The sequence below is a fragment of the Microcebus murinus genome, chromosome 12, assembly GCF_040939455.1.
Source record: "Microcebus murinus isolate Inina chromosome 12, M.murinus_Inina_mat1.0, whole genome shotgun sequence".
NCBI lineage: Eukaryota > Metazoa > Chordata > Mammalia > Primates > Cheirogaleidae > Microcebus > Microcebus murinus.
Genome location: NC_134115.1, coordinates 90,727,829 through 90,742,470, shown reverse-complemented (window position 1 = coordinate 90,742,470; position 14,642 = coordinate 90,727,829). Strand labels below are relative to the sequence as shown.

Below are 14,642 nucleotides of genomic sequence, written 5' to 3'. Positions count from 1 at the left end.
TAAAAAAATTTAAAAATTAGCCAGGCATGGTGGTGTGTGCCTGTAGTCCTAGCTACTTGGGAGACTGAAGTGGGAGGTTTGCTTGAGCCCAGGAGTTCTACCTGGGGTAATAGAGTGAGACTGTATCTCTTAAAAAAATTATTTTAATTGACACACAGTAATTATACATATTTATGATTTGATCATTATACTTTATATACATATATAGCAATCATTTTGACAAGCTTTTTGTTTAAATTTTTAGCCTCTATAGACTCAAAACCTCAAGAAATTTTGTCATGAAGCATTTTTGTAAAGTCTGTTTTGAAGTTTGATTAGTGAGTACAAAATATGTTTTGAGTATTTCACTTTTTCTTAACATTGTTTCTTCATATTTTTTACATTCTTTATGTTTGGCTTACATGCACATTTTTTACATCATAGATGTCATTGACTATGATTAAGGATTTCTTCATATAAAATTGAGGTGACAGAGTTGACATTTTATTTTTTGGCAAAAACTATAAATGAATATATGTAATTCATCCTTACAAGATGTGAAGCACTTCTAAAGTCTTTTTTTTAGGACTACAAATTAAATTCAGTGCTTAAAAGTTACTTTGTAATAAATACTACAAAACAATTCTATAAAAGTTAGAATTAAGATATCATTTAGTTTGTTACTTAGTCATGAGTTAATTTAATTTTTTTTTTTTGAAACAAAGTCTTGCTCTATTGCTGGGACTGCAGTACAATGGTGTGATCACAGCTCACTGCAGCTTCGAACTCCTGGGCTCCAGATGATCCTCCTCCTTCAGCCTCCTGAATGGCTAGGACTGCAAGAGTGCCACCACACCTGGCTGATTATTATTTTTTTTGTAAAGACAGAGTCTCACTGTGTTACTCAGGCCTGTCTCAAGCTCCTAGCCTCAAGTGATCCTCCTGCCTCAGCCTCCCAAAGTGTTAGGGTTACAGGCATGAGCCACCGTACCTGGCCCAAGTTATTTAAATTTTAAAAACATTTGGCTTAAATAGCATATACTGTTATTTATAAAGTTACCTAGCTAAACTACTCTTAATGTTCATATTACTGATATATTTAACTATTTGAAAGTTTTTAGTTGTTTTAATATAAAAATCATGTTTGTCATTAATTGCAGTTTTTACTTTTATAATAATAGTAAGTATATATGTTATACTTAAACTGACAGAATTTCAATGTACTACACACAGAACTTGGATGTTTCATTTAGAATATTTTACCTTTATTTGAAAGTGAATATTCAGATGTTAACTTACTGTTAAATCTTCTAATTCCTCGTCCACATCACTGATGTTATGTAGATAGGTGTAATGGGAGTGCCATGGACACACACACAAAGTCAAGGATGCCAGAAACATTGCTGTAAAGGCATTTGGCTGTTCAACTTTCAAACCTTCTAAAGACCAAGGTCAAACACAAATATCAGAATATATAGAGACTGAAATAGAACTTTGGTAAATCCCTACTTTCTGTGCTTGTTAAGGTCATAAGTATTCTGTTCGATCAAGTCTGATGACCTGTTGTAGAGTTTAAACTTGGTTTAAGGTTCTGCATGAATTAGAAAGTAACTTTTATTCAAAGGTGGTGGCTAAGACCCTTGCTACTGCTTTGACCTGAGAGACAGCCACACAAGGAAGTGGAAGAAGAGCATTCCAGGCATAGAGGGAACAGCAAATGCAAGAAGGAACCAGTTTTCATGTGTTTGAGAAGACTAAGACTAGAGCAGAGAAATGAAGAGGCAGAGGGAGGTTGAGGGGTTGATAGCTTGGCTCTTATTAGCTCCATGGGAAGCCATTGAATGATTTTAAACAGGGGAGTGATAGATTGTGATACTCCTGTTTCAGAGTCTCTCGTGGTTGTTTGGTTGTAAATATATTGCAGGGTGGTGTGAATACAGCAGAGAAAGTAGTGAGGGAGGCTGCTGCTCCCTTCTTTCCAAGAGAGAGGTGATGGAGCTTAGAAAAGGGATAGCAAAGGAGACAGCAAAATGAGTGGGTTTGCTGACAGGTTAGACATGGTGGTGGAAGAGTCAAGGATGTCACCTGGGTGTTTGCTTTGGACTGATGGTAGTGCCTTTTATTGAGATTAGAAGACGGCAAAGTAATAGGCTTTGGAGTGGGGAGTAGGCATTGAAGGTTATGAATAAAGTCATCAGTATGAATAAAGTCATCTATAGCATGATTCTGTGGCACTCTCACTAAAGATAATAAACTAATTAGAGGCCAGGTGCGGTGGCTCACACCTATAATCCTAGCACTCTGGGAGGCCAAGGCAGGAGGATTGCTTGAGCTCAGGAGTTTGAGTCCAGTCTGAGCAAGAGCAAGACTCTGTCTCTACTAAAAATAGAAAGAAATTAGCCAAACAACTAAAAATAGAAAAAATTAGCCGAGCATGGTGGCACGTGCCTGTAGTCCCAGCTACCCAGGAGGCTGAGGGAGGAGGATCATTTGAGCCCAGGAGTTTGAGGTTGCTGTGAGTGAGGCTGATGCCATGGCACTCTCGCCCAGGAGACGGGCAAGACTCTGTCTCAAAAAAAAAAAAAAAACAAAAAAAACCCAAAAAACCCTAAGTGGAAAGTTGCTTTATAGCCTGTAGGGTACAGAAAGGTATTCACCAGATAATGTCTTTTGATTTCTCCTATATGCTATTTTCTTTGGTGGCTTACTTCCAAAATGGAAAAGAGACTTTCCTGGCTGTAAGTGGATGCTTCAGTGTGCCTGTGGGGCTAACCTTTAAGTGATTTTTCCCAGCCATTCTTCCAAAGCCTGTAAAGTGTGTTTAACATGTGTTTGTCCCATTCACCACTATTCCCACTGACTCCAGTGAGCTGGTCCCTTCCCTCCTTTGGGTACATACTGAACCATGTCCTTTATTCTACCAGAATACCTGTAGTTCTGACATTGTACTATCTTCACTACTTAGCACCTTGCATTTAGTATACACTCAAGAAATATTTGAATGAATTTAAAAAGGAGAGAGATTCTAGTTATGGAACTGATTCCAGAAGCTTATGATTTAACTCTCATGAGGGCTTTTTAGAATGTCAGAAATGCTTGAACGTGAGTCGCTTATGTGAAGAATCTTACACAAAACCCAAGATTTGTATTTTTCCTGGGGATTAAAAAATATGGTGAAATAGTAGAATTTTAGAACCTAAGAGAAAAGCTTATTGCCAAAAATGTTCTAATGTGTTTTAGAATAAAACCTTCTGAAAAACAAGGTAGGTAGCCCAAGCCGATTAGCCTATACAGTCATCACCAGGTTGACTGGATGGGTGCCCTCCTCCTTTGAAGTTGTGCCCCCGTCACTGTGCTCTGCCTGCGTTTGGGGACCTGATCTCACGTGTCGTCTTCTGCACAGAAGACCCAAGCTCAGAGTCTCATTAGGCCAAGAGTAGATAAGTAGCAGTTTTATTGGAACAAAGCCAAACTTAGGAACAAAATAACTTTTAAAATTTATGAGTATCATTCTTTATCACTAATTGAGAATCATTTGTGATTTACCTGAAGTAGAAATAAATGTGGGGGTTAGCTAGATAAATGTGCTATTAAAAAGTCATCTTGAAAGTGGTGGCCCAAATATTTTTACTAGTATATTTTATGATAATATATAGGTACTATTTCAGTGAGTGTTTATTTGTATCAGGTACTGTGCTAATTTCTTTACATACATTATCTCATTTAATTTTCTCAGTGGGCTGGGCAAGGTGGCTCACGCCTGTAATCCCAGCACTCTGGGAGGCCGAGGTGGGTGGATCGCTCAAGGTCAGGAGTTCGAAACCAGCCTGAGCAAGAGCGAGACCTCGACTCTACTATAAATAGAAATTAATTGGCCAGCTAATATATATAGAAAAAAATTAGCCGGGCATGGTGGCACATGGCTGTGGTCCCAGCTACTTGAGAGGCTGAGGCAGCAGGATTGCTTGAGCCCAGGAGTTTGAGGTTGCTGTGAGCTAGGCTGACGCCACGGCACTCACTCTAGCCTGGACAACAAAGTGAGACTCTGTCTCAAAAAAAATAAAAATAAAAAAAATAATTTTCTGAGTGAACAGTAAACCTGTCAGGTTGATATTATCTTCATTTATAAGTTTAATTCAACTCAGAATAAGATAAAATTTGTTTTGAACCCTTATAATAAAATCTTACCAGTTGTGGTCTCACACCTCTGAGCCCTTTGAAATTAACTTCCTTTGTAATTTATCTGTAAGATTTATATTTATAAGTATGAGCCAGCAGCTTCCTACATCATGATTTGCTCTTAAAAATGCATTTAGACATTTTAATTTTTTTCTGACTAATGAACTTCTGATTTACGAAGAGCCAAATCAGTGGCTTTCATTTAATTACAATCAGGTTGTAATTAAATGAGAGCATGGATGATATTAAGTTATATTTGACAGTTTCTAGTTTAAATTTGGTAATTGTTAATTTAAATTTGGCATCCTTGCAGAAGGAGCTTAAGTTGGATTTTTGGTTGGATTTTTCTTTGGTGTAATGTTTCTCATATAGGACTTGTGTATCACTTACGTAAGAATCACGTAAGTGATTAATAAAGCACCTCACCTGAGGTGCTTTATTAAAATGTAGGTGTCTGAGCCCCAAAATTCAGTCTTGGAATGAGCCCAGGAAATTGCATTTCCCGCAAGCATCTCAGGTGGTTTTGATGCACACTGAAGCTTAAGAACTGCTACTTTTGCTTACTCAAAGGAAAGCATATAGGAATATATTTTAATATGGCTGCAAATGACATGTACAATCATGTATAAGGCCTGGGAATTGGGCCATCTAAGTTCTGCTTTACCATGTGATCTTAACAACATTATTTATCCTTTTTGGGTATCCACATTACTACCATTTGTAAAATAAGGACAATGCCTACTTACCTCACAGTTGCTGGACGATCAGAACCATGAGTTAGCTTAATATTACATTTAAGGGTTCAGGGCTTTGGAGTCAGGCAGATGTGGGTTCAAATGCCAATTATTCTCCTTTGGTTGTACCTCTTGCTAGTTTTGTGACCCAGAGCAAATGGCTTGATCTCTGTTCCTCTCCCTGTACAGTGAGGACAAAAGTACCACTCACGTGGTAGTAGTATAAGAGTATGTTCGATGATGTCTGTAAAAAGTGTATGGTTACCTGTCTTATGAATGGTAACTGTTATGATTTATTTTTACAAATACAACTTCAGAGACCAAATTAGGGAGAAATAATCAATCATAAGTGTATATAGTAACACTTGGGGAATGAGTTGCTTTTTGTATATCTAGATAAGGCAGCTGTTCCACTACCATAAAGAGCTGGAGTTTTAAAGGGTGAGTTTTTGAAGGTTTGCTCTGATGGTACCAATCTTTCCCTGTAACCAGTGGCATTTGGGTGTGCACTAGATGTCTAGGACAAGTAGTATACACTAAAACAGAAGTGATCCCTGGTTCATGCTGGGTGTTAGACTTGATGGACTTGTGACCTAACCAGCTGTACTAACTTTTAGATATTGATAAGATTGTCAAAAAGGAATTAGTATGCTTTTAGCTCTTTTTCTGAAAACAATTTGTCTACTTTTTAGATCAATGATTTGAAATATAAACATAGTCTTAGCCAAAACTCAAGGTAGAATCAGAAGTAGGAATGAAAACTTATATATATGGCCCTGTCATTAAGTTGCTGTGATGATCGGTCTTACTGTTATCAGTTTTTCAGGTTATTCTCTGATTGTCGCATTCCATGGAACTCCTCTTCATAAATTTGCTAAAGAATTATTCGTACACCGTATCTTCTTTTACCAGCCAAACTGATTGACTGTTTGAATCAGAAAGTTCTGGCCAAACTTTTCACTGCATTGGACACATTCACTGGTTTGTCTTATAGGTAGTTTTTTTGTCGGGAAAAATGGGGCCATTTAGTCACACTGTTGGTTGTCTTTTTTCTCAGTCTGGTAGTAGCCCCAATGAAGAGCCTTCAGAACCTTTAATGCACGTCCTGGAGCCGGCACAGCACATTCGTGTAAGAGGATGGCCCAACAAGCGAACGTCGGGGAGCTCCTCTCCATGCTGGATTCCCCCATGCTGGGTGTGCGAGATGACGTGACAGCTGTCTTCAAGGAGAACCTCAGTTCTGGTTAGCAAAGTAAAAAATCCTTTTTAAGCTTATCTGCTAAAAAGAAGAGATTGACCTAGAGCCGAATAGAATCCTGCTGGTAAATTTTAGTTTTCATCTTCTGAAGAGTTCTTTAAATCACCAAAAGAGAGCATATATTGTTTGATTCACTCTGTTTGTGTTTGAAACTTTAATTATGGAAATAAATACACGCCCAGACAGAAGTGAGAGAGAGTCATTCAGTGGACCCCACGAACCTAGTTTCAGCAATTCTGCCTTTCTTGCTTAGTCTTACCTCCCTGACTCTCCACCACCCTCCAAATACTCTAAAGCATGCTCCAAACGTATTATTTCAACTGTAAATCATTTATGTGTTTTTAATATGAAAAGTGTTTAACCTCTCTTTAATCTGAGAAATACAAATTTAAACAGTAGCCTCTTTTGCTTAGCAGGTTGGCAAAAATCAAATACTGATCATAGAAACGGGTAATGTTAGCAGGAGTATAAATTGTGTTCAACCTTTTTGGAGTACCTGTCATCAATTTGAAAACATAGCATTTGGCCCACTTATAGGAATCTGTATCTTATATCCTTGAATGAAATACAGTGAAAAATTGGAAAAGCCCAGTATCCTTCAGTAGGTAAATGGTTAAACTATGTAAAGCCATGTTGGGGGCACTAGGAGGTCAGTAAAAAGAATGAGATAAAGCTGGGTGCCGTGGCACACACCTATAATCCCAGGATTTAAGAGGCTGAGGCAGGAAGATCACTTGAAGCCTTGAGTTCGAGGATGCAGTGAGCTATAAATGTGCCATTGCACTCCAGCCTGGGTGACAGAGTGAGACCCCCACTCTCTTAAAAATAAAAGAGTGAAATAGGTCATAGTTGCTGACGCAGGAAGGTGTTACAACACATTGTTAAGTGGGAAGAATATATATGTATGCAAACTGTATCTGTATGGACATGAGGGCTACACGTTCATGTGTGGTTATATAAGTAGGAAGGGGTTTGAAAGGGCACATATCAAACTTAAGGGTATAATCCCAAGAGGGGGTTGGGAGGCAGAAGGTAAGGAGGATTTTCCCTTTTATGTACTTTTATATAGTCTGCATTTTTAACAATGGCCATAGGTTATTTTTTGTAATTCAAACAAAGCATTTAATATGTATTTATGGTTTTTGAGGCACATAACCTTGGAATTATCCTCTTGTAATAAATAAATAAATAAAGGAGACAGAAATATAGTGCTACATAAAACTTTTGGTAGCACACAAAGAAACGTTTTCTTTTTTTTTTTTAAAAGAAACATTTTCTGAATTTGTGACAAGCAAGTATTTGAGGTAAATTTAGAATATTAAAGGAAATAAATATCATAAATCGCCCTTTTCTTTACTTAGACCGTGGTCCTATGCTTGTAAACACCTTGGTGGATTATTATCTGGAAACCAATTCGCAGCCGGTATTGCACATCCTGACTACCTTGCAAGAGCCACATGATAAGGTAAGCACTGAAATATAATAGGGCACTACATTCTCTAAGAGTAGCGTAACAGCTTCTATGCAAATCCACTGTACAGTTTGTCCAGAGCTTATTCTTTTAATGTCTGTATGTATGCCACAGATGACATTGTTCCCAGATTATAACTGCATAGAAAAATAACTTGTAGGAACCCTGTTTCCTGAAAAGCTTACAAAATAAAACATATTTTAGAGGTTTTTAAAGATACTGTTGTCTAAAGAAGTCCAATAATTCCAATACTATAATTGTATAGTGACAATTTGACCCATAGGTACCTATCTTTCAAACCATGCTTTCAATGGGATTTTTAGGCTTTTATCAATATGACAACATGTAAGTGCAGGTAATTAACATGGCAAATGGACAAGTCTTGTTTCCTAGCACCAAGCACTTGGAGGGCCCCTTTGTATTTTCCTTTTGTTTTTATTTTTGTTTGTGGTAAATAGCTAACAAAGCATTGTAATCACAAACTTTGGTAAGTCTTGAATTTGTGTATGAGAGCGACTTCACTAGGATTTGAAGAGCTTGCCGTTGTGTGCCTTTCATAATGCATCTTATTTTTTTCTTTACTATGGGCTGAATTGTAACTTCTTCTACTACCTGATTTATGGTTGGGGCCAAACCATGTAGGCTGAATTGCTTTAGTAATAAGCGGCCTCTTTGTAGTTCCAAGAGAGGGGCTGTGAAGTCTCCTCCTCCTTGCAGATCTGTATTATGGGGATCTTTTTCATGAAATGCAGACTGGCTGACCCCTCTCAGGCCAAATGCAGCAATGTTTGTTTGCTAGTGTTTTTAAAAATCTTGAATTTTATCTCTTTACCTGCTTGGCTCGTGCTTTACATCAGCGGGAAGACTTGAGATACTTAAGGACATCATTGCTGACTTTATTTTTGTCAACTGCATATATTCATGTGAGGCTTTTCCTTGTTCTTTTACATTTTCAGCACCTCTTGGACAAAATTAACGAATATGTGGGCAAAGCTGCCACTCGTTTATCCATCCTCTCGTTACTGGGGCATGTCATAAGACTACAGCCATCGTGGAAGCATAAGCTCTCTCAAGCACCTCTTTTGCCTTCTTTACTAAAATGTCTCAAGGTAGGATGTTTTTAAAGGGTTTGAGTGAAATGGCTTTATGAGTGTATAGTTTCTGAAATTTTTAGTGACTTAAAACTAGCAAGCTAGATTTTAACTTTTAGAATTTATAAACTTCTAGGCATTTGGCTTTTCTCAAATATAACACAGTCCAGAGTTGGTACTTAGTATGTTCTCAAGTATATCACAATGGCTCTCCAATATCTTGTTAACCAAATATGGTAAAGTTTCAATCAGATGGGTTCAATGTTACGTTATTCCACACGTCTTTGATTTCATCATTGTTGAGCTTTCCTTCAGTTAAAAATACACTGGAGTCTCTTTTGGGAATCCCTGTTTCTAAATTCTCTTTTAGCCAATAGAAAAATAGTTTTTTTTTTTTTTTTTTTTGTTTTTTTTTTTTTGAGACAGAGTCTCGCTTTGTTGCCCAGGCTAGTGTGAGTGCCGTGGCGTCAGCCTAGCTCACAGCAACCTCAAACTCCTGGGCTCGAGCGATCCTTCTGTCTCAGCCTCCCGAGTAGCTGGGACTACAGGCATGCGCCACCATGCCCGGGTAATTTTTTTATATATATATCAGTTGGCCAATTAGTTTCTTTCTATTTATAGTAGAGACGGGGTCTCGCTCTTGCTTAGGCTGGTTTTGAACTCCTGACCTTGAGCAATCCGCCCGCCTCGGCCTCCCAGAGAGCTAGGATTACAGGCGTGAGCCACCGCGCCCGGCCTGAAAAATAGTTTTAACTTTTTTTTTTTTTTTCTTTCTTTTTTTTTTGGCTTTAACTTTCTTTTAACCATTTAGGAGTATGTTCTGGTTGCAGCTATAATTGAGATTTTATTGGTCTTACTGAGTTGTGTTCTATCTTTGCACTAAATTTTGTGTATTTTTCTACACAGGGAGTCAAAAACCTAAGTAGAACTTTATGGTTTTAGTTATAACAGTGGCTTGCTGCAATACTCAGAGCTATTTGCTTAATCTCTTTTAGTTCCTGGACTTGTTTCCTATCTATAAAATAAGAAAATGTGGTTAATATTAACTGCCTGTACCTCACAGAGACATGAAACTGTCCAGTAGTGTTTGTTCCAGGATGGCAGTGCCATTGGATTCATCTGATACAGCACCATGCACATTGATTTTTGTGTCTGCCAAGAAGGGTAATTGTTTTATTATCCCTAGAGGTGGGTCCCAAGGAATCACATTGATAGGGTAGTATAAAAATGTATTTAATGTTAAGCAAAAACAGGAATAGTTTTAACAACTTAGTATTTTTTAAGCAAATGGATTGACGAGACTATAATCCAGTTTTAAGGCACAACGTTTGGTTCAGATAGCAAAATACTTATCCTTTCCAAAACGGTAAGCTTTGAATATTAATCACAGACTGTTACCCAGGCCTTCAGTTAGTATGTCATGATAAATGAAATTAGTTAGTTCTTTTTGCTGGAATATACATTCCCATTATATTCGCAATTCTCCTACCCAAATCATCTTACTAGATATCTGCCATAACAAAAGGCTTGGTGCTTGATATAAAAATTAAGTATATTTAAAACTTTATTTCCAGACTTGTAGATTCCTTTTCTAATAGGAATAATGGATGTCTTAGCCTGCATGGTAATCTTTTGATTACTATCTTGTTTAATAAATCCAAACCTCAGCTTCTTGGCAAAGAGCCATGATTTAATTGTGGAGCGGGTGAGCTCTGTGGCTAGTCAGAGTTGATTTATCATCCATTGGATGTTAAATATCTTTAATTAGCCTAAAGTTATTTGACTTAAACTATAGGCATGGCCAGAGGTTTCCATATCTTTTTAATTTGCTGATCTTTAAATATTGCTATGAAGTGAACCTTTAAGTTGATTTGTTAGTGCTATATTTCTTTATAGCACTATATGTTAGTAATTTCTTCTTCAGTTATTCTTCTGTCATCCTTTAAAAAATATGGAATTACTTGTCATGGTGTTGGTTTTTTTTAATTGACATAAAAAGTAAATATCTTAGGTGTGGTTCAATGAATGAACTCAGAGCAGCGTTCCTGTGTTCTGTTAAAAAGCAACTTCTTGTGCTTTCGTCCAAGCACTATAAATAAAACATCCTAAGGCTTCAGGCCTTGGGAGTCCCTAAGTCCAGTTTAAGCTCATCTCCCAGATGCGTCTGTATAGGTGTGTTGTAAGTGGTCCTCATAGACTCACTGCGGTAGAGCCAGGACTTAGCAATTTATCTGTTAGGTCTGTTTTAATGTCCCCTCAAAATCCTTAGGGACATGAGCATGTGAGTGAACTTCTGATCGGTGATCCCCTCAGTATTTAGAGCCTCATCACATACTGTGCAGTGCTGATCCTGGTGCTCTTCCTGACGGGTTTCCTGCTTGCCTTTTCCTTCTGCAGATGGACACCGACGTGGTCGTCCTCACTACAGGTGTCTTGGTGTTGATAACCATGCTACCAATGATTCCACAGTCTGGGAAACAGCATCTTCTTGATTTCTTTGATATTTTTGGCCGTCTTTCATCTTGGTGCCTGAAGAAACCAGGTACAGCTCTCCTATGTACCTGTCAGATCTTACGGGGTGAATGCTTTCGTTATTGATTAACAGGTCGTGTGCTGTAAGGCAGTGGTCCCCAACTTTTTTGGCACCAGGGACCGGTTTTATGGAAGACAACTTTTCCACAGATGGGAGGTTGGTTTGGGGGGAGGCGGAGCTCAGGTGGTGATGTGAGCCATGCGGAGCGACTATATAGATGAAGCTTGGCTTGCTTGCTCACCACTACCTCCTGCTCACTGCTCCCTCACCTGGTTCCTAAGTTTGATGGAAGACAATTTTTCCACGGATATATTGGAGGGGTGTGGTGGAGCTCTGTGGCCTGGTTCACAGCCTGGGGGTTGAGTACCACAGCTGTAAGGGATGGACATGTAAAATTTATAGCTGAAATGAGTGGTTTTCACAAGACAGAGGAGGCAGTACCTTGGGCCTGTCTGCTCTAGGCACATGTAAGAAGCATGACTGTTGAGATACCTTCTTTATTCTATTGGCTTAAAAGGACTGGTGTCAGAGAAATCGAGTGGTAGGATGTAAAACTTACTGATTTCTGGTAGTCAGTCTAGAAAACAGCTTCCATCTACATGGTAGCATATACGACTATGCTTGTAGGAACATTTTTGTCATACTCTTTTGTCGTGATAGAACACAAACATCTAGTTCTGAGAACCTGTTTGTGGTCTCTACAGAAGGGGGAGGGAAATGCAGCATGTCCTAATTAGCGATCCAGTTCCAAACACAGTGGGTTTTTTCATATTGGCAGGTAGTATAGCTCTCTCAAAGTGATTCAGAAGCTGTAAGCATGTGAAATTCAGAATCTTTAGGTTATCCCAGCATGAGATATTTATATCAAAAGGATAAAATATGTAAGACCTGTGAGACAGAATGCTGTGGCTTCCTGTATAGGATTAAATAACAAGCACAGGTCCATGTGGTGCCAGCTTATTTAGCAGGATCTTCTTGGGGAGAAAGGGATGGTTCATTTTTTTAAAGTTAAAAATTCCTTAATTTTTTATTCCTGGTACCACTGTCACAATTTACAGGGCAATATACCTGATGTAATGAAAAGAAAAAGACAAAACTACAACAGATGAAAGACCTCAGGAATATACATCTAATTGACACTGCGTTGCATTAATTGATACTTGCACTTTCTGGAAACTATGGTCATGACAGGCCTGCTTAAGCTGCAGCTTTCCTGACAACTCTTTGCTCTCTTTCCTGCTAAGAGCTTTTCTGCTGTTTTTAGAACCTTCTGCTGCCATGTCTTCCACCTCCACCATTAGATCCATAACCACCACCATAGGGACTGCCTGCATCTCTTTTACTAAAACTGCCCCCTTTCATAATTTGATTGCTATGTCCGCTATAATTTCCAGAATCATCATAGTTCCTACCATCCCCATAGTTACCACTGCCACAATTTTCTCCTTCATCATAACCATGATATCAGCCACTACTGCCACCATATCCACCACCTTGCTTTCCATATCCTGGTCTCCCACCACCATAGCCCCCTCTACTACTATAAAGGACCACTGCTATAGTTGCCACCACCACATCCTCTGTAACTAAACCTTGCTGCTACCACCTCTGCCACCATAGCTTCCTCTTCCACCAAAGTGTCCATCACAGCCAAAATACCTTCACCACTTCCAAAGTTTCCTACATGACCCGTAAAATTGCCAGATCCACCTCCACGACCTCTTTGTGATGCAGTGGACTGCATCTTTTATTTCAAAAGGGCCTTTTTCATTTCATGATTATGCCCATTAAGAGTGTGGTGTTTCTGAACAACAATTTTATCAACTGTATCACGATATTCAAAAGCTACAAAAGCAAATCCTCTCTTTTTTCCACTCTGCCTGTCTTCCATAACTTATATGGTATCAGTCTTGCCATATTTTTCAAAATATTCTCTGAAGTTATTAATCTATTCTTCTGTATTTTTTTAAAACCACCAGCAGGTTGGGTGTGGTGGCTCACACCTGTATCCTAGCACTTTGGGAGGCTGAAGTGGGAGGATTGCTCAAAGTCTGGCGTTTGAGACCAGTCTGAGTAAGACCGAGGCTCCTGTCTCTACAAAAAATAGAAAAATTAGCCAGGTGTGGCATGTGCCTATGGTCTCAGCTACCCTGGAGGCTGAGGCAGGAGGATTACTTGAGTCTAGGAATTTGAGGTTGCAATAAGTTACGATGAAGCAACTGTACTCTAGCCAGGGCTTCAGAGCGACACACCTTCTCTTGAAAAATTAAAATTAAAAAAAAAAAAACCAAAAAACAGCAAAAATTTTCTTCACTGTTAGGTGGGCATTAGGCTTTTTGTAAAGCCTCTCTAGAGGCAGACTTTGTGAAATCCTCTCTAGAAACAGCTCCTGGTTCTGCTATCTGCCCATCAGCCTGTATGGCCGAGAACACATTGCTGCATCCACCTCTTCAACACAAGAGTCAATCACAAAACCAAAGCCCCTGGAACGTTTGGGGGTCTCTCCACCACACAATCTATGAGTGTACCCCATTTCTCAAAATATTCTCCTAAACCACCATCTGTAGTTTCAAAGCTCAGGCCACCAATAAACAGTTTTCTCAACTGCTCTAATTGCTTTGGATCATAGCCCTCCTCCCACTGGTGGCTGCAGTGGCCTTGGCCAAAGTCAGGCTAGGGGCACCTGAGTGACACTTTTAGCTCCATTTTGAGACCAGACTCACTTCTTCCAACTGAAGTTCAATATGGAAGAAGAGCAGTCTGTCCATTATTATGCAGGACCTTTATGTGCCCTGCGGGCACAGGGGTTTCTGTAGGGTCTAGGTAAGGCTAAATAAAGTGAATTTTCAATTTCTCCCATTCTTTGCTCTTTAAGCTAATTTCTAGGTAATAGTTTTTTAACTCTCAGTTATAAATCTGCATAACTAAGACTGCATACTGATTTTAAAAGGTTCTCACACATTCATTCCACAAATATTGAATGCTTATTAAATGCCAGGCATGGTGCAAAAGCACTGAGGGTACAGAGATAAGGCAGTCCTTTTCTCAAGAAACTCATAGTGAATTTGGCAATAGAAAAGTATAATTACAATTTTAGGGAGAGTAACTACCATGAAGGTAGCTCAGTACTGCAAGAATGTTTGGGGTCCTTTCTGGGGAATGACTGGAAAGGAGGGCAGAGAGTGGATCAGTAAGAGCCTTTATGGGTCACACTCAGTAGATTGGAGTTTATCCAAAGGCCATGGGGAGCCATTGGTTGATTTTAAATAAGAGTGTCTACTGTGATCAGATCTGTATTTTAGGAAACCACTTTTACTATCTTTGGAGTGAGGTGGGAGTATACATAAGTAAAAAAGTCTCAAGGCTACAGTGAGCTATGGTCATGCTACTGCACTGG

The 14,642-nt window shown here is 38.9% G+C and overlaps 1 protein-coding gene across 9 annotated transcripts in view; it reads left to right on the top strand.

Moving 5' to 3' along the window:
• Positions 1-14,642, top strand: part of TSC1 (TSC complex subunit 1) — a 53,062-nt gene that overhangs the window by 11,144 nt on the left and 27,276 nt on the right. For 8 of the 9 annotated variants that reach the window (XM_076009150.1, XM_012744100.3, XM_076009149.1 and 5 more), the window contains exons 3-6: positions 5,950-6,135; positions 7,512-7,615; positions 8,578-8,730; positions 11,110-11,254. In XM_076009150.1, the coding sequence (XP_075865265.1) occupies positions 6,030-6,135; positions 7,512-7,615; positions 8,578-8,730; positions 11,110-11,254 (508 nt within the window). In that variant the 5' untranslated portion in view covers positions 5,950-6,029. Of the gene's footprint in view, positions 1-5,949; positions 6,136-7,511; positions 7,616-8,577; positions 8,731-9,787; positions 9,877-11,109; positions 11,255-14,642 lie in introns of those variants that run through there. The other variant, XM_076009151.1, reaches the window with a different exon arrangement.